Here is a 23,704-nt window from a genome sequence, read left to right as displayed (position 1 = left end):
GGGGCGTTTCTTTGAACGAGAGTGGTCATGTGACTATCAATGATATCGATGAATTCACAAATGACTATAAAAAGTGTTAGTAACGTGTTTTAGTCACTTTGGATGAATTGTGACCAAACTGCACGATTTTCAAATCAGACGAAACTTTTAGCAGCATGTCACAGATTTGCAAAATCAACAAATTCACAAAATACCATTAAGTGCCATTTTATTGTTATCACAATGTTGAAAGGACGTGCCATTTTCCGGAATTTTGCGATATTTACACAACTATTTCTCATTGATATGCGAGGAGGGGTGGGCAAAATTCAATATTTTTTTAAATCGAATATTTTTAAGGAGTACCGAATAAACGTGGTGGAAACATTAAAAAATCGGCAACAAAGCCTTTTTACTGGTTAATTCCGTTGTAATCGCTAATTGTTCTTGTCACCGATCGTTTTGGCGGCGATATCCAGGTTTTGGGTACTCTATATTCCCGCCCTCTCTTTTTTACGAATATGAATTCTTGTGGGTCGGCGGACATCGAAGTTTTATATTTCGGGTTTACCCGTTCACATCGGCAACAGCTGTTGACGACATTGAGGACTCAAATTAACATTTGCGCTGGCTTTAATATTACCTATCAAGATTTGTAAATTTACCGTCCCAATTTTATGCGAATGGTAATATCATTGTCCATACCGTGATGCAGATATTTATTAAGACGATAATTAACTTTCTCATGTATTTCTATGGTGATAAACTTCGCAAATCTGAAATTGTGCCAATCCTGAATGTTGATTTGAAATAGTGATTGAATAATTCGGCTATAAAAGCATTTCTGCGTCGTCATAAGACGAGATGACGTTAATGAACAGCACTTCTTTTACAGGATATTTTACGTATGCGACTTAATGCTAAAAAGATTGGGCTCGAGTGCTTTTTTTTCGAGTGCTCGAGTGCCTAATAGAGGTCAGGCGCTAATTGTAACTAATTCCCTCAAGTTTCAACGTGTTTTCAACAAAACAATACCCAGGCGATAATTATAGCTAAAATGTTACCGAGCAATTCACAATTTTATTTATGGAATTTGCAAATTCACCAGTTTCTTGACGATTTTGATATTGTCACGCCCTAATTATTAGTGCAAAAAATACCCCCCTTCTTCCGCGGCGGTTTGACGGGTTCTTTGTTTCATTCTTCAGAAAGTTCTGACACGGGGGATATAGAATATTGAATCCGGAGGGTTGAATCCCTGTCCACTTACTGGTGATTTTCCGTTTTGAAATGCGTGAAACATTCTCTATTTTAAAGTAAAAGACGTTTCGCGGGCTAGAGTTCTCCCCGAAAATGATGTGCTCCAGACGTTAGTTAGACGATAGATAAAACATTAAATTAATAATTTTCTTGACGCTCCGTTTTCGAAAATACAAAGTTATATCGCAAAAAAATGCGTTATGATACATTTGGAATGAAACATTATTTACGGTGAATTCAGATCACATTTTACTCTCCATGACACCCGGTATCCGAAAATACAGTTGTATCTCGAAAAATGTGTTTTGTTACATTTAAAATAAAACATTTTGCGATTAATTTAGATCATATTTTGCTTTTCACGACACCCGTTTCCGAAAATACAAGGTTATATCGCGAAAATGTGGTTTGTTACATTTAAAATAAAACATTTTTGCGATTAATTTAGATCATATTTTACTTTTCAGGACACCCGTTTACGAAAATACAAGGTTATATCGCAAAATGTGTTTTGTTACATTTAAAATAAAACATTTTTGCAATTAATTTAGATCAAATTTTACCTTTCACGGCAACCCGTTTCCGAAAATACAAAGTTATATCACAAAAAATGCGTTTTGTTACATTTATTTTGCATTCCCAATAAAATACATATTTTCCCTAATTAAGGTCCTCGATGAATCTGTTCCTGTCGTTCAAGCTCGACACACGTTTGGACGAGTGTGGGGTGGTTTTTTGATCGACGATAAATTAAAAAGTTGCCACACGTTAATTGTATAACGATAATAACTGAAAATTAAGATTTTATAATAGAAGTGAATTTGTCTCAAGATGGTACTTTACGATTCCTGCCCACAGAAAATAAACACGCTGACAGGCTTGGTTATAATTGATATTCGTTTAATTTATTTTACACTATTAATAAACGCGCCACACCAATTGCGACCATATAAATTGCAGTCGCATCGGTATGGACTGTATGTTTTTGGCGCTCTCAAATTAATAATAATTTTCAACAAAACAATACCCCGACGGTCATTAAAGCTGAATTCGTTACCGAATAATTCGCAATTTTATTTACGGAATTTGCAATTTCAAGATCTCACTTGACGATTTTGATGATGTCATGCCCTAATTATTACTGCTTAAATGCCTCAAAATACAACAAATGTAATCATTTTCGACGATAACAGGCGCAACAATTCGTAAACGAGCCGTTATAACGAAATTCGCGATTGATTTTACCTCTCTCTTGTTTACAATTTTAACATCCCGCCGGCCATGTATGGTCGAATAAAATGTTCACATATTCGAAACATGACTTGGCCAAGGATGGAAGGGATCACTAAAGAGCTAATAGAAAGTACATACGCGAGGGTATGATATTAATATTGAGAATATTTGTGAGCATATCACAGGACGGAAATATTTTGCACCCGGCTGTTTGTTGGCAGAACAACGATACGCTAAAGTTAATTGATCGAATACAGGGAAGTATTTATTTATCATCTCACTTGCGAACATCGAGGTTTTGGCGGAATTGTACGATCATGTTGTCTTTCTTAAATAATAACTTTTTCAATAAATGTTCATTTTACTTTTGCGTCTTCATTATATGTCTGGTTTTCATTTATTTTAAATTCGAAATTGTCCGAAATACTCCCAACAGGTGTATAGGTACAATAATAATAGTACTCACCAAAGTACCAGGGAAGTTTAATACACACGATGTGTAAAGGGCGTCGTAACTCCCGTTTATTAATTATAAATTTTTTTACATTCTGCTCAAAAAACAACGGCAGTCATCTCACGTAACTCTCGCGACCAAATCTTTTTTGTTTTGTATGGCATCGTCTTGGCGACGAATTTATTGCCGACTGAATTTTAATTGTGTTTTAGGTTAGTTATTTCCTGTTTGTTGGTTTCTAAACTTTACAAACTTGGGTAGCAATTACTATTAATGTGAGATTTGTGCATATGAACGATTGAATATCGCGACTGGATGTCCGATATCTGAGAATGCGTAATTCTCTTTCAACATTAATTTTCAGGATATCAGCGTTCAAGTGGTCGAATAAAAATTATTTATCAAATGGATTGGTATTTCGAGACACTCTCAAAATTATTTGGGATCCATTATCATATCATTCGTTTATTTTTTATATTCATGTTTTTCTCAAGAATCACCCTCGTTATATTTAGTGTACCTTCGCAAAAGAAAACTCTTTGATGTCATCGTTCCTATTAGTGTAATTGAAATATATGGAAACCTCGCAAGTGGCGTTGTGATGCGAATATTTGATACTAGGTCAGCAGCATTACAAAGAGTGCTATTTATGAATGCTGAAAGTACATGACATTACTAAACATTTTGCCAATATATGATGTTTTCTGCCCGATTTAAACTAACTCGCACGCAAACCAAGGCATGTGGACATTTAAAAATTACTTGTCTTTGGGTAAGCTCTGAAATAGTATAATATAAATGTAAATGAGAAATTAGGTCACGCTAGCTCACGAAACGGGAGGATTTTCAAAGTGATCTTGTGTAATATTTCGGAGAAAAAAGTTTGAAAGGAAAGTAAGTCAACCTATCTCCTAAAACAGGGGAGTATCCTGCATAATATTTCGGAGGGAACGTAGGTTAACCTATCTTTTAAAACAGCCGGTGGCGACTTTCAAAGTGGTTCAAAATCACAAATTAATAATTATCAGATTAGGTTTAGGGATGAATCGAAAAGTTGAATTTCCAGCGCACCTAACCCTAATTAGTTGATTGCTATTTATATTTGGGGGGGGGGGGTTATTTTGCACCGGATTTGTACAAACGATCCACCCTGTAACTAATTTGGTTTCCAGCCGGCCTCGTGTCTGTTAGATGGAAGGAGTAACAAATGTGAAAGTCTTTGCTGTTTACGCGAGTAAGCAACTGACACCGTGATACATTGCATGAAAGTTTTGTCCGTGGCAGGTGTTAGAAGATGTCATTTCGTTGCCGATGAATTCGCTTGTTTTAATTAAACATGAATTCGCTTAAAGGGAACTCGGTAATGAAAAGGCTTCTCTTTAATTCATAATATTAACAGGAGGAGCGCTTTTTCGAGTATCTATGCCGTTTTAAATGGGTTATATGAAAGGCTAGGGCACCTAACTTGTTAAAATCGGCAAAAGCACTTTCGCACTTTTTTTTTGGACTGCGAAGCACTTTCGCACTCATAATTTGCACAGCATAAAATTCTACTGGAAGCTATGGCTAAGCTCTTTATAATTAAACAAGAGTATAAACGAGTGACCAATTGACTAATAAATTTGTTGAATATCTGAAAAATTTTGAAAACTTACAGATGCCAAACGAGCAAGATCTTCTTCCATTCTTTCAATTTGTCGTTTATGCTCCAGACGATGTCTTCCAAGTTTTCTGCAAAAATGAGAAATCATTATTTCACTGATTTCATAATGATTTATTTTGTCATTCACATGTTGAAAATCTTGGGTTCAGGCTCCAGTTATTACACTAAGTCATTTACCATCGACTCTTACTTCGGGCTGAGAAAAAGTTAACGGTGACTCCGGTTCCCTACAGGGTAAAAAAATTTTGAGTCCGGACTCTGGTCGAAAAAAATTGTCGTCTTAGACTCTCACTCCATATTATCAGAGAAAATCAAATTTTGAAAACAAAAACATTGGCATATGCAAGCCAGGTAGCCAAGTAGATCCTTGAAACTCTTGAAAACCACCTAGCTTTGTGGCCTTCAGCCCGACCAGCTAGCTCTTATGGTATACATTAGCAACTAGAAAATTCAGAACCTCACCTCCCTATGAATGTCTCTGGCTATGCCCCTAAAAAACTGTCAGTGGGCCTGATGACTTTGGAGTTTCCGTGGAAATTTTTGATTTTATTCTTATCATCGAAAGTATGATCCCCAATCGAAATTATTCAAAATTGATCAAAGTCAGTGCATGGAAACAACAAATACATTACATTGTAAAGATAAATTTCTAGTTGGAATAAATTTGTACCTTTCCAGTTGTACAGCCAATTCTTCCTCAAATTTCTGAGCAAGTTTTTGAGCTGTTGTATCTTTCCACATGCACATGTTACGTTGTATATCTCGGAGTTCGTTGTCTTTTTCCGATAGTTGTTTCCTAGAAATGTAACATTATTGACAAACCCAAAAATGTCATTATAAACGATATCTTGAATATATGCGTTCTCAGAAATATAAATACATTCAAAAATCTTTTGCCTTCACTAGAATCGCAAGTCACAGTTCCTTGAACAGTAGAGAACTTTAAAATATGAAAAACTGTAGAGAGGTGTTGTTTTGGGAAGGTTGTAATCTCATTGTCATGGAGAAAGGCATAGAAAATACCCAATTTGTCTACATAACTTTGTGTGCCCCAAGGAATGGTTATGATGTATGAGACAATTCCTGAACTCATCACCATGGTCATACATAATCCCCAGACAATTTTGGCTCAGTCAATTTTCAGTCATAAAAATCCAAACGAATTCAAACATTTTGCATTGCCAAATTTTATTTCGATAAATTTATAATTGTTTGTGTAAAATTCTCAAACCGAATATAACTAACTCATTTAAAATATATACGATATCATGATTATTTGAAAATGTATTTGAAAAAGTCAATTATTCGGTTTTCAAAGCCTCGTAAATCGCAAAAAATTCAACATAATTTATATAATATGTAAAAAAGAAAATCTTACGATAAAGCTCTTATATCTTCTGAATTATGTCCATTCAGTTTCGCAATCTGTTGTGATAGATGATTTGAACTTGATGTTGAGTTTCTCGATTGTCCGCTGTTCGTCGCAGCCATGTCTCGTTCTCGTTGTGCAATTTGTGCTGCCCGTCGATGCGTTTCTACTTCCGTAGTCAAGTCTCGTAAAGTGGCTCGAACATCGTCACTCAATGCTCTCAGCTGAGAAACAGCACCTTCAGCATTGGTTGGTCGGTTGCTGGAAAATATTGAACCACTCAAAGTAAGATTTGTTAATTTTCTTCAAAAATTTAAAACAATCAAAGCATTGTATATGATCATATTTTATCTGATGTATAGACAGTGGGGTGTTTGAGAGGTGTGGTCATTTTCCAAAAATTGAAACACGACTAGGTATCTCGAAAAGCTCATCGTTGTCAAATGGCAGACAATTAAATTAATTACTAATTTAGTTTTATGCTACAGAATAGAAAATGCAGGAAATCTTTGCTATCGCAAAATTTGAAATTAAATAGCTCTTTTCTAAAGAATAGAACCTTTTTTATCAGATAAAAAAGTTACCTTCTTGATAGATGAGAACCGGATCTTGATGCAAGTGATGAACTTCTGTTACGAGATTGACTCGGCGTTCTAATACCTCGAATCAAATCACCTATTTTCTGACATTCATCATAAACTTCCACAGTGAAACATCTCTCATTCCTTTCAGAATTTGAATTTGCTTCTTTACACTGAAATTCAAATCGAGATACGCTTGGTTTAGGTCGAAATTTCTATAAGAATTTGAAAAATGTATAGTTTCAATCCAGATAAGAATTTCAGTAATTAAATAGTTTGTAACTGAGAAATTCTTCTCTGCCCAACCCTAACCTGGTACATATACTACGGGAGTACCGGGATTATTTTATACTCTGGCATGGTACAAAGAATGCACAGTGTTTAGTACTTTTGAAATCGAAACGAATACATATGGACACACCTATTGTAGAATACGATAAATGAATCAAGATTTTGGCAAATCAAAATTGATAGGATGGTTTGAGCAAATGAAAAACGTGGCATTTTGCTCTGGTGCTAGCCCAAGTCAGTTAGGTAGAGTTGAACAGTTGGTTTTGGATGACGCAATGAATATTTTTTTTCATCTGTGACACTCACTTCGAACGAGCCAAACAAGCAGCTAATGATATGTAAAGAGATATTATTTCTAGGAAGACTGGAATATTTCCATATCCAATTTACACCCTGGGTGAGGTGTGGGGCATGGGGTTTGATCTTCGTTAAAATCTTATAATACAACAGAAAATAAATTTGAATCTTTATCACCTTCAACAATGCATCATTTTTTTCATGTTTTATTTTTCTCATTTCTTCTTCCAACTTATTATATTTTGATCTTTGTTTTTCAATCTCGGTTTGATTCATTTCTTCAAGTTCAGCTCTCAGCTGATCCATTTTCTGAAAACCAACCAAAAGAGCAATGTTCAAATATATGTACATGAAGTTCAGGTATCAAAAAGAAAAACCCAATGAATTGAAATAAAAATGCAAAATTGTGGAAATATTGGGCTCAGTAGGTCTCAGAATGAATTCTAAAAAAAAATTCTTTCAGCAACTTCTTCTTCTATCGGCAAGTACCAGAAAACTAGAATCAATTGATCCAGTAGATGAGGAGAAAGGCAATTTTTTTCACTACATAACCATAAGCATCTCAACAAGGGACCTTCATTAATTCTTAAAATTTTTTGAATTGCAGAGAGATTTATCAACACCATATAAATTTTGTTGGCTCCTACAAGTGTGTTAAATGAAGGGAAAAAACTAAATAAACACTGATCAAAATAAAATAAACCTTTTCAAGATAAATTGAGAACTGACTTCATAACAAAATTCAATTTGTAACGAGTCTCTTTGAACATCCTATATTATACCAAATTTTTCATTTCGCTTCTTATGCACAATAGCTATACGAATATGATGTAAACTTTCAAATTATGGGTTAAAATGGCGTATTTAAATTACCTTATTTTGGTCTCTCCGTTCGTGCTCTCTGGCTTGTGTTGCTGCATCTAATTTTTCCTGAAGTAATTTTCTCGTTTCAAGTCTTAATTCTTCAATTTCCTGAAGCAAAAATTTGTTTTAATTGATATAGATAAGAGAAAAATATTTTACCTTCAATCTCGAGCACTGCACCGAGTCTGCAGTGTGGACCAAACATGAATAATTTGATAATCCGAATACATTTCTGAATTATTTTTTTCAAATCTAGAATATCTAGTAAAATTGAAATGATCACAAATCATTGTATTTATGAAAACCTATTTCTAAATCACTAAATTATATGAAAGAAATACTTTATGGTCGTTTTCTAATTTTTCAGCACTTCAGTGAGACCAATATTTTGATCGACTCCGAAATCCCAATTCATTAAAAAATTTGAAATGTATTTTTTTATGGTGTATATATGCGTCTCTGACTCTGAAGCAAACTCCAGACAAACAGCCAATGCTAGAAAAGAAGCTACTGTGGTTTGAAACAGTGGTTCTTAAAGTTTTTAAGCCAGGTCCCATTTTTAGAATTAATCAAGTCTCGCGCCCCTGGATAACAATAAGCTACAAATAACACATAATAAGGCGAAAGTATGTTTTATTCCAAAAAAATGTTGAAAATATGTGGATGGAACATAAATAATGAAATAAATGAAATGTTTAAAAAACAAATTAAGGAGGGAAAGATCAAATCTATCGAAAAATTTTATTTTTACTTAGCTTCACGCTCAGTAAGGTATTTGAACCCGCAATTTTAACCCGCGATGCCATCATAGTTACATCACTTTATCCAACGGGTCATCACACACACTTAATTGTATTGATCGTTTTGTAAATATTTCCCTGTCGCCCGTTTCAACAAGTCACTGATCGAGTTCTAATAATGAAATACCAGTATTTACCACACTTACAGTTCGAAGTCTCGAAATTTGCTCCGTTGCAATTTTACATTTGTTTCTTGCCTCTTCGACCTCAGAATTCAAGTGAGTACGTTCTTTTTCGAAATCTGCTCGTCGTGAATCGTCTTCACGTTTATCTGCTATTTGTTTTTCTTGTTCCCATGACAACCGTTCTTTAGCAAGAACGCTTCGAACCTGAAAATGAGCAAACAATACAAAAATAATGTTTATTATTAGGGAAAAATAATATCACAACGATATGCAGAATTATGTTAGCGAGTTAGACTACGATTCCAAATTTATTCTGGAAGAGAGGAAAGGTGTTAAGTACGACTGCATATTTTTGAATACCTGATGATTTCAGAATCAACTCGAATATTTTTTGCAAATGGAATCTTGAATATTTAGATATTTAATTTTTTGCGATTTTTTATTGCAATGGGTCCTCCAGGCACATAAATTACTAAAAACATAGAATTCATCACTCAGACAGTTTGCTGAGCGTTCACATACAACGAGAAACATGTTTCAACAAAAAATCACTATGAAGAAAATAGTCATATTGTCAGAATTGCTTCGTAAAAATAGGGCTTTAATAAATAAATTAAGGATTCATCTTGACCTTTAGCAGACAATAAAAAACAAGATGGTGACAAAACCGAATAAAATAATTTACTATTCGATTCGGTTTGAATATCCAATTCAAAATGCCCAGCCCTACCGATAGGGAGGCTAAATCATATGCTGAAAAACTGCCTCTCATCAGGCCTGATAGAGCTTTTTATTTGATTCAATCGTCCAGCACACTTGCGAAATGAATATTCAAAGCATTTATTTTAAGAATTTATACACATTCAAAAAGCTTGCAGGGTGCTTACAGAAATTTTCTACAATAACATTGTGCTTCAATGGTCGAATCAGAAATTATTTTTCAAATACCTGTTCTTTGGCGTCCATTCTTAATTTTTCTCCCAATGCTCGTTTGGCGTCATCTTCATGATTTAATCTTCCTCTTAATTGTTCTATTTCCTTATCTTTATTCTGAAAAAAATATGATTGAATAGCCAGTCAATGATTGCTTTCTTGAACAAATGTGGTGCACCATATGATAAAGCCATGTTACAATATTGGCAATAAGAAGTCGATTCAAAACGATTTTAAATTCAGATTCTATGATATTTTTTCAATGAATCACTTGGAGTAAACTCACTCACACTCACTTAGAGGTAAAGAAGATTTATCTTTGGCAATGGAAAGCCAACTGAAAATTTATAGGTTTATGGCAATGCCTTACTGGTCCATACATGCTGATGGGCACAAGACAGTCCCCGAACTCATAATAGAACTAAAATAAGGAAAATCGGAAATAAATTATAGCCTAACCCTAACCTGGTACACACACCAAGCCACCCAAATGAGAGCTCACAGTCAATAGGGTATGGCTGAAAATATAAAACCATACTAATATACAATTAATTTTCCAAACCTCCAAGACAGATCTTAGTCTACAAATTTCTTCTTGATGTTCTGACTTATATTCTAAAACTGCTCTTGATTTCTCTTTTTCCAATTCTTCAAGGATCTGAGAATGAAATTAAAATCTTGAAGAAAAACATAAACACAAATTCGATAGTTATATTGAATTATAAATCATTCAATTTTAATTTTAGGTTAAATTGCTCGTCTTTGATATTTTCTTAAAATAGTCAATTTACGTTCCATCACTCATAGTTACGGAAATATCTTACTCTCTGTATCTCATGTTCTTTTTCCTGTTTTCCAGCAGCAATTGCATGTTCCTTAGAAATAAAAAAAATAATTTTTAAATTTCCTAGAAACCCTATGAAATGAGACCAAGTATTCTACAGAAATAAAAGATGGTGAGGCAATATTTTTTTAAACGAATGGCAAATTCCCAGGAAGTGAGGCAAAGAAAATATGAGAAATCATATACCGGTAAGTAAGAGCATTCAATGGGAATATTTCATTAACAATTAGCATCACTTTAAATAGAAATTTAAAAAAATAGTCACAGTAAATATAGAAAAAGATTTTCATTAAATCAAACTTTCTTGATCTGTCCTATTTTAACGATTTATCATCAGTTATTTTATTCAACACAATCAATAATGAAAAATAAAACTAGAATCTATGCATTATGGTCAAAAAGTTAAAACAAAATATATGTAATTTACTTTAAATCAATATAGTCATTGCAAATGATATCCGGAAAAGGTCTTTGCTCATTGAGAGAAAATCGTTTTGTGGCCCCTAGGTGAGCCGAGGGCCCAGTTTTGTAATGGCTGGCTCAAGTCAACTCGCTAATTCACAAGTTTCACGAGACATAGAACAAAAAGCTTTCAAATCATATTTGGTACAGAATATATTTGAAGAGTCATAAAATTTATAAGAAGCAAATAAACAGAGGTCATATTAACCTTATCTTTTTTTAATGCATTTGTATTTCTCTCAGTTTCAGAAATAAGTTTTTCTCGCAGTTCAATCTGTTCGGACATTTTTGACTCAAGTTCGGAAACTTTCTCTTGTAACTTTCGATTTTCTTCTCGAGACCTGAAACAAGCAATGTACTGGTAGAAAGCATGTTGTAGCATTTTTATGTCACAGTGCAGTGTGATATAATTCAACTCTAAGTATTTGAGTCTTGCATCAATCCGTATTTACTACCACACAATTCTACACTATGATGTTTATAATCTCAGTAGCTTTTGGCACCCTAGTAGTCGTCATAATTTTGCTCGTAGATCAATCTCCTACATTTCTGAGTAAGTTTGAGAGACCCAGACTTTTGCAATTTTTTTTACAAAAAAAACTGATGATCGGACGGAATTGTATAAAATTGAATTAATTACAAAATAAACAAAAGCAACTAATCTTTACCTGTTAGTCTCAGTTGCCAATGAAACAATTTCATTATTTTTCTGCTGCAATAATTTGTTTAATTCGTCAATTTTTTCAAATAAATTTCTTTTTTCTGCTTCAATTGCGTCTACACGATCAGCCTTAATGCAAAAATATTCAAGATTTGAATTTAAAAATGAAAGACGGGTAAAAATATACACAAGAGATGTTTAACTAGCTATTTCCACAGATCTTCAGATTCAATACCAAATCGTTAAAGATACAATGATATTTAATGGCATAAGAGGAATAAAATAAGCCATGAATTCAGGCTTTGGCTCTAAACAAAGCCCGGCATATGCAGCAACTGCTAGGTTAATAGCTACTATTTGAAAGAAATTACGGTTTGGCAATTTCCTATCCAATTTATTACACCCTTGGTAAGGTGGCATGAGATTTGAATCTCGTTAAATTAAGATAAATAATGATTTGATTGGTACGATTTTTATGGTTTTTATGAATTTCATTTCATGAAAAACTTTTTGGTCATTTTTTTCCAATTCTATACAATGGTTATTTGTGCATTTTGCTTAGAACAAGGCTTTGCATAAGCAGCCATTAATATCTAACGATATATAGGAAGATACTATTTTTGGAATGACCCGAATCTTTCCGTTTCAACATTGTCTACCTACCGTAATTTATTATACCCTGGGTGAGTTGATGGGATTATCTTTAACCACTCTGCCATTGCAATCGCTATCATACTGTGATTTAAATTGCTCAAAATTATATTCTTTTTAGTTTTCTAAATTATTCCTAATATCATGAGACATGAATACAAAATGTTTAATATGATCAATTTTGTACTTTACCTTATAAGGTGAATTTCTATCGACTGCCTCCGTTTTCTTCATTTCTTCAATAACAGATTGCAATCGAGATATTTCAGTATTTTTTTCAGATTCCATTATTTCAAAACTATGGTTCACATCTTCCATTTTCTGTAGAAAAACGGAAGAAATCAACAAACTTAGATCATCAATAAAAACATATCCAATTAGTGTTTTCAATCAAAATTCCAAGTCTTTCTCCAATGTATACTTTGACCAAATAAAAAAAAAATCCTAATTATGAAAATGAAGAAAATTCATTCAACACTTGAACTTCTATTTGCGCATGATTGTACCCAAAATGTTCAGCAATCTAGGCGCTTTGCAGTGGAACGAATATCATACATGGAAATCCATCATACCTCTTCCAGTTCTTCTACGCGTTCTCTTGTTAATTTCCTTTCCCTGAATAAATCTTCTTTAGCAGTATGTAATGCACGTTCAAGTTCTTGTCTTTCTGTGATCGAAGTTCTTGACGCTTCACCTCGTCGAAAACGAGCTCGTAAATCATCTCTTTCTTGCATGAGAGCAACAATCTAAAATGGCGTACATTTTATTTCATCTATGAATATTTAAAAAATCAAAATCTTTTTCACAAATTACAGTTCTTGTTTGAGCTCTTAAACCCTCAGAATAGTTATAATTTAAAATGGTAAAAAGGAAGCAAAAATGAGAATTAACTGTAGCTTCATCATACCTAAATATGTAAATCCTATCTTATCAACACAGTTACCCTACTGTTTGTATAGACTTCAACATGAGTTTCAACAAAAACTGTTTGCTTGCAAATTAAAAACATATCAACTAGGGATGTCCTTATCGTTTCCGTTTTCGTTTCGTTTTCGTTTAGAGCTGTATTCGAATGGTTTTTTCCAATTTCGGTTAATCGTAATTTAACATGTATAAAACTTGCGACGTCGCGCACGATCTTTTTCGGTATTTTTTTTTCAAAGTACGTTAGTAAGTGCTGAATCGTCCGCCGCGTGAACCATAGTGACCTCTGCTTTCTATCAAGCGTGACGAAACGGGCATGTCTGGGCATGTCCAGACTTGTGCGATTATTGCCGACAATCTGATGTTGACGGTGCAGGCAACCGGTACGGTATCTCTGTTATGGAAGTGATTAGTTTTCTATTGCGAGTTTATCATAACTGCATAACGCACGGTGGAAGTTTTAAAGGTAAAGATGGGTACGGTGTCGTTTGATTGAATAGCAGTGCAGCAGTACAGTACCGGTAGCCTAATGGAATCGGAGTTTATCTGTGCCAGTAGGCTACGGTACTAGTACAGTCATACGGCACTGTGCCGCACATCATGACCATTATTATGTGTACCAGTTTAGGGTTCAGGTTGTGAGCCATGCACATACTTCAGGAGCTCTAAAAAGGAACTGTGGTCCCTGGAGCTGTAGCCAAAGCCACTGTGATTAAGAATCAGCTTCCCAGTCCTGATTAGAAGCTTGTGATGGCAACAGTATGTTTTCTTTAATTCAGAGAAATAACTTTCTCAGAGAATGCTCCAGTGATTCGCATCAGTTTAGTTTGACAGACTATGTCACATGTTCATTTCACCCACTTATGTTGGGAAATAAAGTTACTGAAACACTTGTGAAGTTTTATTTTGGTTCTAGTAATTTAGTTTAAACGATATTCGAAATGTTTTTTCAGAAGCATTCTAGAATAGTTTAGTATTCGGATACGGACATCCCTAATATCAACTCACATCATCATATGACATTCCCAAATCTTCAGTTTCTTTCACTTTATCTTGCATTGTATTAAATTCTTTTGTTGTTGCATCCAAATCCTTTCTACATTGATCTTTCTTAAATTCTAAAACCATCAGTTCCGTTCTGAAAAAAAAAATAAAATAAAAACTCAAATGCGAAGTTATCGGATGGAATAAAATGTAAAAATGGATGTAAAATGGATAAAAATGTAACAAACAAAATTTGAGCAGGTGCTTGGGCACCTTCTAAACTCAGACAACGTTTTCATGGTATTGAGCGGTGTTTGTTAGATTTCAGTCACGCTTCCAAATTCAAGTATAAACAAACCGTCAGTGGTTATTATAGCACTAGACTTCCCCACAATGGCAATGGAGATTAAAATCCCGGGTTCAAATCCCAGGGTCATCACTTCACCCAGGGTGTCCTAAATTATAGGCAATGCCAAACAGAAAAATTTTGGTTCTTTCAAACTAAATTAGCTTATACCTAGCTGATTGTGCAAAGCCATGTTCAGAGCAAACATCGTAGAAATATGCTGTTTGAAGAAACGTCAACACTAAAGACTTGCAACTATGGATTCTATGCATTCTATAGATAAAAAATATTAGATATCGACAACACTCACCACGGCATCAACTTGGCCTATTTTGGGTAACCTATCTGATATAAACAACATACCTTGCATCATCAGCCTTTGCTTGATTTTCTCTCAATTTCTCCTCTAATTTTAATAAATTTATTCTATGACCTTCCATTGTTTTTTCCATTAATTTCAATTCTTGTTCACTTGTCTATAAATAAACATAGGAGATTGAACACCCATGTTATAAATATAATGCTCAAAAAGTAAATATTTGAAAAAAGGACAACTAAGTTTGGATATAAAATTTTCGTACCGCTCACACTATAGTAACATTCTACATTGCTCGCAAGAGCCCTGTTGTGAGGGAAAAGTGTATGAAAAGAGACCTGAAATATGATGAAACAGTAGCCTACATACCTTCTTTTTAGATTCAATTTCTTCAATTTGCGAATCCAATTCTTGTAATTTATTTAGAGCATTTGAAGTTATTTTTCTTCTGTCATTAGCAGAATCAATACTATCACTGCGATGGTAAGATTGCCTGAAATGAGATATGTAAAGTATAAGAAGAAATTACTATTGAACTGCATAAGGTTTTAAATTTATGTTAATAAAAGTGGGTAAAAAATTTCAGTTTCAAATGCCCCCCACCTCAACGAGGAGGTCGCACCTGCAGCGTTACCCAAGAGGGGAAGAAAATATAATATCTCTTTAATGATGTAGTATATCTGTGGATGTTCACACATATTATGAAAAGAGTCACAAATTCTTACGATGAATAAAACAGACCTTGATACTGGCTTAGATGAATCTCTTGTGACATCGTTTGTGTAATACTGGTTATGGGTATCATCTGCGTCTACCGTCCTTTCGCTTCTATTGGTAGGACCAACACTATGCGCTCTGCTATGTCTTGAACTTGCTTTAGAAGATGACGAAGGCCGATGATGGGATGAAGTGACTTCTGCTGACTGAAAAGAATTGAATGACATCATTTATAGATTATTTAACTAATCGAAGATATCAAACTTTCAAGATCTGTGGCCCCGTTACAAAGACCCTCAACGCTCGGTGACCCCAGCTCTTCAATGATAAATAAAAAATTTTTATTTTTAACAGATTCCCATTAGTTATTTTATTCGCTATAATAAAATACTAAAAATGAAATTTAAAGAACAAATACATTACAATTCAAAAATAAACCAAATCACAGATAATTTACCCCTAAAAAATTCATTCTTTACAAACAGTACCTCGTGATGGTTTTTGCTAATAACCCCCAGAAAGTTGTTCTGGAGCACCTCGGGGGGCCAAAGGCCTGTTTTTAGGGACCCTGAACTACATAGAAGTCAATGTTATCTCTGTGTATGTGTGGTGGATGAAAAAAAAGGTGATTTGTTATTCATGTGAGCCCATATACATGATGCAGGTCTTTTAAATAACACAATACAGATATAAACAAATTTTGACCGGCATGTCCAACAGAGAAGTTTTCACACATTCACTCTGAAGTATGCGCTGTACAAACTGCCACGGTCGTCGTCCAAGTCCTTTTTTTTTTATTAGACTTGAATCTTCCCAGTTCACCAGAGCTTACCCATTTCATTAAACTCTGGGTGAGTTCTTTACCTGCGATGCCGACATAGTTGAGTCTGATGTTCTAAAGTCTAGGCCAGGAGTGCAACTTTTTTTTTGTCGGCGGGTCATATAACCAACTTCAATCATCTAGCTTGGTCTCACAAAAAAATTAATTTTTCCATGTACACAACGAAATAAAAAATTCTAACAATAAACTGGGAAAACATCAAACTGTTGGCAAGGGCCACACATAATGACTTAGCAGTCCGGGTAGGAGCTCGCAGGCCGACTGTTGCACACCACTCGACTAAGCCATCTTGCCATGGTAATAATGTCTTGCAATTCTATTGTAATGTGAATGTATCAAAGCATGACAAAAAAATAAAAATAACTCACATGATGTCTTGAACCATTTGATTGTCTGGATGGAGTTCGACATCGACTTGGTAAAACACCATTTTGACTGATTACAGAATCGTTAGTGTGAATTGAATCGTTTGTCCTTGTAACTAAAAATATTAAGTATATTGGTAGGAAAAATGACTCAACATAGGAGTGAATAAATTCAAAAAGACAAGAGTTAGTTAGTTTTAAACTGTTTCAATCAATTATTTTACTCACCATGTTTACAATAAAATGTCAACAAACAATGGAAAAAGAATAAATGCAATATAGTCAAAGAAATAATTAAACGAATCAATGCTAATTCAATTAATATTATCTAGTAAAAGCCTTTGTTTGTGGCCCCCAGAGAACCGTGTCACCACCCCCCTAAGGGGGCAGAGGTACCAGTCTGAGCAACCCAAAGATTGAATATTTGTACCATAGTAAATGGACAAGTTATACGTCAGCTCAAACAGATAGTAAACAGAATTTTTGCTAAGTTGGACATCTGGGACTGGGAGTGTACCCAACACAAAAACATAACCCAAAACACCATGTTATTGTGTTGAGTCCAGTCGACATGTCGATAAAAAGTATTCTTAACACTTGGTATATTGCATTTTTTTTTTGAACATCTAACAATCCACGAATCATTACAGGATACTCAATAGTGTAATGAAAAGCATATTCTAACACTTAAACCAGCGTTTCCGAAACCAGCAGGAATTCCTTCCCTGGAATGAATTTTGTTGTTTTGGGAGGAAATAAAAAAATATTACTCCGTTATAGATGAAATTTTACAAATAATATTTAGTCGATTTCTTATGGTAAATTTGTAATACACGTAAATGGACACATTATAAACTAGGTATTTAAATTGAGAAAAGGTCAGAATCTGAGTCGTGCAGCACAAGCTAAGGATCCTTCGAAAATTGAATAAATAATATAACGAGAATATCGGTCAAGACCGAAGACTTATCGATCGAAAATTAGGGGATTCCCTAAAACAGCGCTCTTACTCCATAGTGACACCTTGTGTCCCATCACTAATTAATCAATAACTCGCTAATTATACGACATTATTCATCCAAAATCAATAGGCTTCTGGTCCGACGTATGATGAATGCACATGCAAAATCTTGAGCAGATTCAATCTCGCTTTCCTGAGATATCGCGTGCATCTAACAGACAGACATACAGACAAATTCCTATCAACATACTTACCGATTAAAATCGATAAGTAAAAAGGTAGAAATAAAGGGGTAAAAAATAGGCCAAGAGAGGAATGGACCAAAAAAGTTGGAAATCCAGACTTAGACACTTTTAAATTGCATTTTGATTTACGGTAAGCGACTACCTAATTGGCCAAATACATTCTAAGGAAATATTAATTTAAAAGCAATTTTCTACCTTGTAGTTCGGGATCTGACTTTCCTTCTAAGTAAGAAGCAGAAGAAGGTCTGTACGATGATTTAATTGGAGATCTGGTTGGTTTTGATGAAGTTGTGGAATCAGCACCATTTTCAATAACTTCATTTTCTGAAAAAAAGAAACTGCAGTTTTATTTCAACTTCAATGTTCTATTAATAGTGGTTATTAATAAACTTTCATAATCTATGTCCACCTTTCAACGACTCACGACTTAGTTAAAACAATCAGCTATTTTATTCAATATGTTTAATAACAGAAAACAGCAAACCCAGGTAAAAGAATATTAATGCATTACAGTCACAGGAGACAAATAACTCCTAATTCATCTAGCCGTCAAGCCACCAAGTGAAGACCATTGTCTGTTATGACAAATATTGACGTTTACTCCCGCCTTTCACTTCGAACAAGGCCAAATAAAAGCAGCTACTGATATCTAACAATATCTTGAAGAATTTACCCACAGCCACAGACTATCCAAGCTATAAAAGCGCATTTTCATTTATCTTGGTTGGTTTATTTGAATCGAGGATTATTGATAGTGAGCCTAAAACATCGAGTTAGCTCAAGAATAGAGCATAATGATGTTGACAAAAAGACGTACAAATTTGCATTTCACGGTAAATGCCGGGAAATAGCTTTTCAAAAACAAATGTTGATAATTTGGGAAGGGGAGTGGGCCCGCTGGTTACGCCTGAAAATTCAATATAGAGAATTCAATAGAATGTTGATGTAAATAAATACTTAAAATAATTCTAAATTTTGAGAATTTATTAAAGTGTCTTTTTGTAAAAGTACTGAACTATGCACAAATCCCAGCAGCCCTCAAAATACATGGTTAATATTTATTGAATATCTTTTCTACGCGACATCAGAAAAACTGAGATGTAAAATAAAGACTTATAGATGAAATGCATGGAAGGAAAATGCTATCAGCCTCATATGCCTCATATGCATATGCCAAGTGCAAATTTTACAAAGCATGAATAAGAGCAAATGTATTCCTTGATTTTATATCGAAACTTGAAAGATATACCGTAATGCCTAAAGACTAATCATAGTTGAGTACCAGTTGTCAATTTTGCACACATTTTATTCAGACAACAGGAAATAATTTGTATGGATAAGTGATTTTTCAATATTTATATGATAACTAAATCTAAAGTATGCAATCCCAATATATTAGTTTGATTTTCTTTACCTATGCTATATTCTATATATCTCAATAATCTCGAAAAATTCAGATGGTCAGTATTGAAAAAAATCAGTTTCAATTGTTTTCACTATGAAATGCAATTTCACAATCTGACAATATCTTTTTCTGAATTGAATTGATACAAAACCAAATCAACATACAATAAAAATAAGAAGTATATTAGCAAGGAAATTATTCGCTGCATGATTAAGTTACATCTTGTTTTGCCTGAAGAAGTTAGACTACAACCCAGGAAAAGCTAACAAATATACTTGCTAGGACATTGTGCTATTCTTCAATACACAATATCCTAGCACCCTCTATATAAGTCAATGATCAATTTTCCCTTAATTTAAAAATTCTACTTACTCAATGAGCTTTGCATACTGCTTCCACTACCAATTGAGTCAAAGAGAGGTCTCACATCGCAAAGCGACATTACTAACGATAATTCTATTAAATTCTGTTACCTTTCATCGTAAAGATACAAAAATTGCCTAAATCTATGGCTAATAAGTTCAACTTTACGTAAAAACGAAATGCTGCTAACACTGTCATGCCGTGCTTCTGAATAGGCGTCCTGTCCTTTGTATCTCCAATATATAAATAACAATAAACAGTAGTAATCAATACAATTACAAGAGTTCTTCTGTAACACAAAACCACCCTCAACAAAAATTCAATCGCCTCCGACGGCAAAAGTTGCATATTTATACAGATTAAAATATTCCGTGATATCACAGAATAGCCTCATTTAAAACTCGAGCCAAGCTCGTACAAATCATAAATTAAGTATTATCTATAAATCAAGCACGGCACAAACTTGGTAAATTTCTACACATATTACTTTCTCTCACCACTTGAGATGGAGAATATGAGTGGTCATAATATTTTCAAGTGGGCATTACTCGAGAGCTTGTTAATATCGCGGAAAATCTTTGAATCATAATAATCTTTAAAAATGCTTCTTAAGATTGGTGAGAAGACTTGATGACATTTTGAAAAATGGCGGGAAGATATTGTTAATGACGTATTATTAGTTTTCAGGTTTTGGAGCACCTACAGTATACTGCTTCTAAAACATTTTGCGGCATAAAAATGGCTGTTCCAAATTACAAAATCCACTTCTACCAAATTTGTAACAGTACATGGATTATAACTAAAAAAGAATACTGCTCTTGAAAATTCATTTATACAATGGCCAATATACAGTGGATTCATAAAACTCTATTATAATTTGAATTACGTTATAAATTTTGTCAGTTCTCTATATATATTGACTAGGTTTGCTTTATTTAATCAGTGTTTATTTCAGTTTTTTACTTCATTTGATCCACTTTTTATAGGCCAATTGCCCACCATTCGTTGAAGAAGCACATCAAAGATTTTTATACCTAATTTAATACAGGATTTCATTATGAACACCCTGTATATTAGAAAATGATTTTCATTGTTTGATCATTCAAATTATAATATGACATTGATACCCAAAATGCACAACACAAATTCTCATCCACCCTGTTTAAAACTTTACAAAATGAACCAAACACTGGCAAAACAAAAGTGCAGCAAGTTTAATATTAGGATAAACCTAAACAATATAATAATCAGTGTTAGCTTATTATTGATATAGTCCAGGGGTCACCAACGCGTTGCGCACGGGCACCAAGTCGCCCGCAGGTCTGTTCCAAACTAAGCTTAATAAAGGCTCTTTTAAGTAAGCTACATCAGATATATTTTGTCCTGCTATTTTAGTATAAATCACACTTACATGGGAACTAGAAATGGCACTATATTAATTATTGTAACCAGCAACCTTATTTTTATTTGACCTCAGTGATGTGACAGGTCAGTTAACACTCTTCCAATTATGTCATCACACTGAGATCACTTTCCACGAACCCGCGCTTTTTCTTGTCCGTTGGTTAGCGGAGCAGTAATAATACAATTATTGATTCCAAAGAAAAATCATTTTCACGGTGAATGGGAGGTGGATATATTTATACCACCATGAAACAGCCTGCGTGTGTCTCATTAGTGGGGCGATTTTAGCGACGGCAAAGCGGAGAGATATTTCACATCTTGTCACGTAATCTTCCGCGCTAACTACCCACTGGTCAGCACAGTACGGACAGAAAAAATCTCGCGATTCAAATCATACAGTAATCCTATTTTACGAGACCATCGTTTGTTTCAACCTATCCTTTCGAATCAACATTTTTGACATAAATTCAGGATAGGAGATTTACATATTTATCCCGGGGGAGAAGATAGCCGATAGGACGGCTTAACCATATGATAAACCACGGCTTCTCGCCGGTTACCATTTGATGTCGGGTATGGAATTAGCTAGTTATTTGTTTCCGGAAGCCTGGACTTGATGGCGAAGGAAGCCTTAACCGACCAGCGGTTTCGTGAACCATACTGCGGCGGCGAGGAGTCCAGCAATCCTTTTGCACATAACAATCCCCGCATGGGATTCTAACCTGCGAACCTAACGCTTAACACGATGGGCCATAGCGCCGCGACTCACTCCACCAGGAACAAACATGGAACACGCCTCACTGATGAAAATCTGCAAGACTCGCTCAGAGTTACAGTGTCAAGTTACACGTCGGAGTATAATACTCTGCAACATTCGATAGTACAACTGTTAAGTCCATTTTATCTTAAGACTTGTGCAGAGTGTTGAAAATCAATTTGAAAACACTCAGTTTTGAAATACAAGTGTAATTGATAGAAATTTATTTGCAACTTTGTGATAATCGTTTGATTTCCTGAAGAATCCTAAAGTTTATTAGTGTCTATACTTCACTAAATACCAGTAATTATGTCAATAATTGAAGCTTAATCGAGCAACTGATTTTTTTAGAAGTGTACATTGAACTGGTAGCCCGCAGCTTAATCTGTACCCAAAAAGTAGCCCTCTGCTTCGAAAAGGTTGGTGACCCCTGATATCGACTATCATATTGAAATGAAACTTGCGGAACCCCCAGTTGAAACCACTGGCCCAACTATTTGGTAGTTGGGCATGTTGGCCTGTTGTTGATGCATTAGACTTAATGATGATGACATCGCAAGTTAAAATCGCTGTTTCAAATCCCATGACCACCTCCATACCCAGGGTATAATAAATTGGGTAGGCAAAGCCGAAGCCAAAATGGATAAGTTTAAGTCCTTCTGAACTATACTAGCTCCTTAATAATAAAAGCTGTAAGTGTTGTGCATACCAACTTGTAGCCAAGATAATTTATAGATTAGAAGTTGAGGTCGGCCTTTTCAATGGAGAGGCTTTGACAAACTTGATACTTGGAACTAACAGTATCACTGTTCATTCCCCCATTGACGAAGAAGTTAAAACTGCCATAAGTGATTTAACCAGAGCCACAATGCTAAAGGTGATTTAAACTAAGAATCTGACATACGGTATGTTAACTCACGTTTTTCTTGATCTTTCAATTTGATATATCGATCCCTGAGTCGTTGTGATTTGATTGTTTCATTTTGCATTGGTTTATTCAAATCACCAGCTATAGAAGAATCTTAAAAAATATTCACAAACAAATACCAATTAAGAAAGATAAATAAAAGTACCAGAAACATATTTGGAAATTGAATATGCTTAAATAAGTGAAGTTTCTTTATATTTATGAGAAGTGAGATGAGTCAAACATTGTTATCACAAAAAAAATAAATGAGGTGGAAAATGAACAATTTGGCATATTGTAAGAAGAAGACTTTAAAACTGGCAAGTGCAAAATTTGGTTTGAATCCTAAAATACCCTTACTTTATTGTATATAACACACAATAAATGACACGATTGTCAGAAAGTAAAACCTTTATCAGTGAAGACTCCTAACCCATGTTGGGATATATAGAACACAATCAGCATTGGTAGAATGATGTAATTTGCGGATGTTTCGAATTTCTACACAAAAAAACTTCATCAGGGAATTCATTCGAAACGTCAGCAAATTACATTGTTATGCTAATACAAGTTGGGTGCTCCAGAAGTGTGTGTACCAATATGAAGGTAATTAATTTTGTTCACCAACTTTACATTTACATGAAGTTGTGAAAAAGGACGGAAGCCTATGGGCAGGGGGTGTATTCACTTGCCTAACACAGA

General features: G+C 34.4%; 1 protein-coding gene across 3 annotated transcripts in view; it reads right to left on the bottom strand.

The window, feature by feature from the left end:
• Positions 1-23,704, bottom strand: part of LOC120337216 (uncharacterized) — a 41,604-nt gene that overhangs the window by 2,648 nt on the left and 15,252 nt on the right. For all 3 annotated transcript variants that reach the window (XM_078111370.1, XM_078111372.1, XM_078111373.1), the window contains 21 exons: positions 23,015-23,116; positions 18,362-18,490; positions 16,964-17,076; positions 15,779-15,960; positions 15,407-15,530; positions 15,085-15,197; positions 14,400-14,529; positions 13,040-13,213; positions 12,660-12,788; positions 11,824-11,945; positions 11,364-11,496; positions 10,674-10,724; positions 10,412-10,507; positions 9,865-9,966; positions 8,938-9,120; positions 8,001-8,099; positions 7,305-7,436; positions 6,543-6,712; positions 5,968-6,219; positions 5,260-5,385; positions 4,582-4,657 (listed from right to left, as the gene is read on the bottom strand). In XM_078111370.1, coding sequence (XP_077967496.1) covers positions 4,582-4,657; positions 5,260-5,385; positions 5,968-6,219; positions 6,543-6,712; positions 7,305-7,436; positions 8,001-8,099; positions 8,938-9,120; positions 9,865-9,966; positions 10,412-10,507; positions 10,674-10,724; positions 11,364-11,496; positions 11,824-11,945; positions 12,660-12,788; positions 13,040-13,213; positions 14,400-14,529; positions 15,085-15,197; positions 15,407-15,530; positions 15,779-15,960; positions 16,964-17,076; positions 18,362-18,490; positions 23,015-23,116 — 2,738 coding nt within the window. The remainder of the gene's footprint in view (positions 1-4,581; positions 4,658-5,259; positions 5,386-5,967; positions 6,220-6,542; positions 6,713-7,304; positions 7,437-8,000; positions 8,100-8,937; positions 9,121-9,864; positions 9,967-10,411; positions 10,508-10,673; positions 10,725-11,363; positions 11,497-11,823; positions 11,946-12,659; positions 12,789-13,039; positions 13,214-14,399; positions 14,530-15,084; positions 15,198-15,406; positions 15,531-15,778; positions 15,961-16,963; positions 17,077-18,361; positions 18,491-23,014; positions 23,117-23,704) is intronic.

This window comes from Styela clava, chromosome 1 (genome assembly GCF_964204865.1).
Source record: "Styela clava chromosome 1, kaStyClav1.hap1.2, whole genome shotgun sequence".
In the NCBI taxonomy this organism is placed as follows: domain Eukaryota; kingdom Metazoa; phylum Chordata; class Ascidiacea; order Stolidobranchia; family Styelidae; genus Styela; species Styela clava.
The sequence above is the reverse complement of the archived record's forward strand: the minus strand, read 5'-3'. Positions and strand labels throughout refer to the sequence as shown.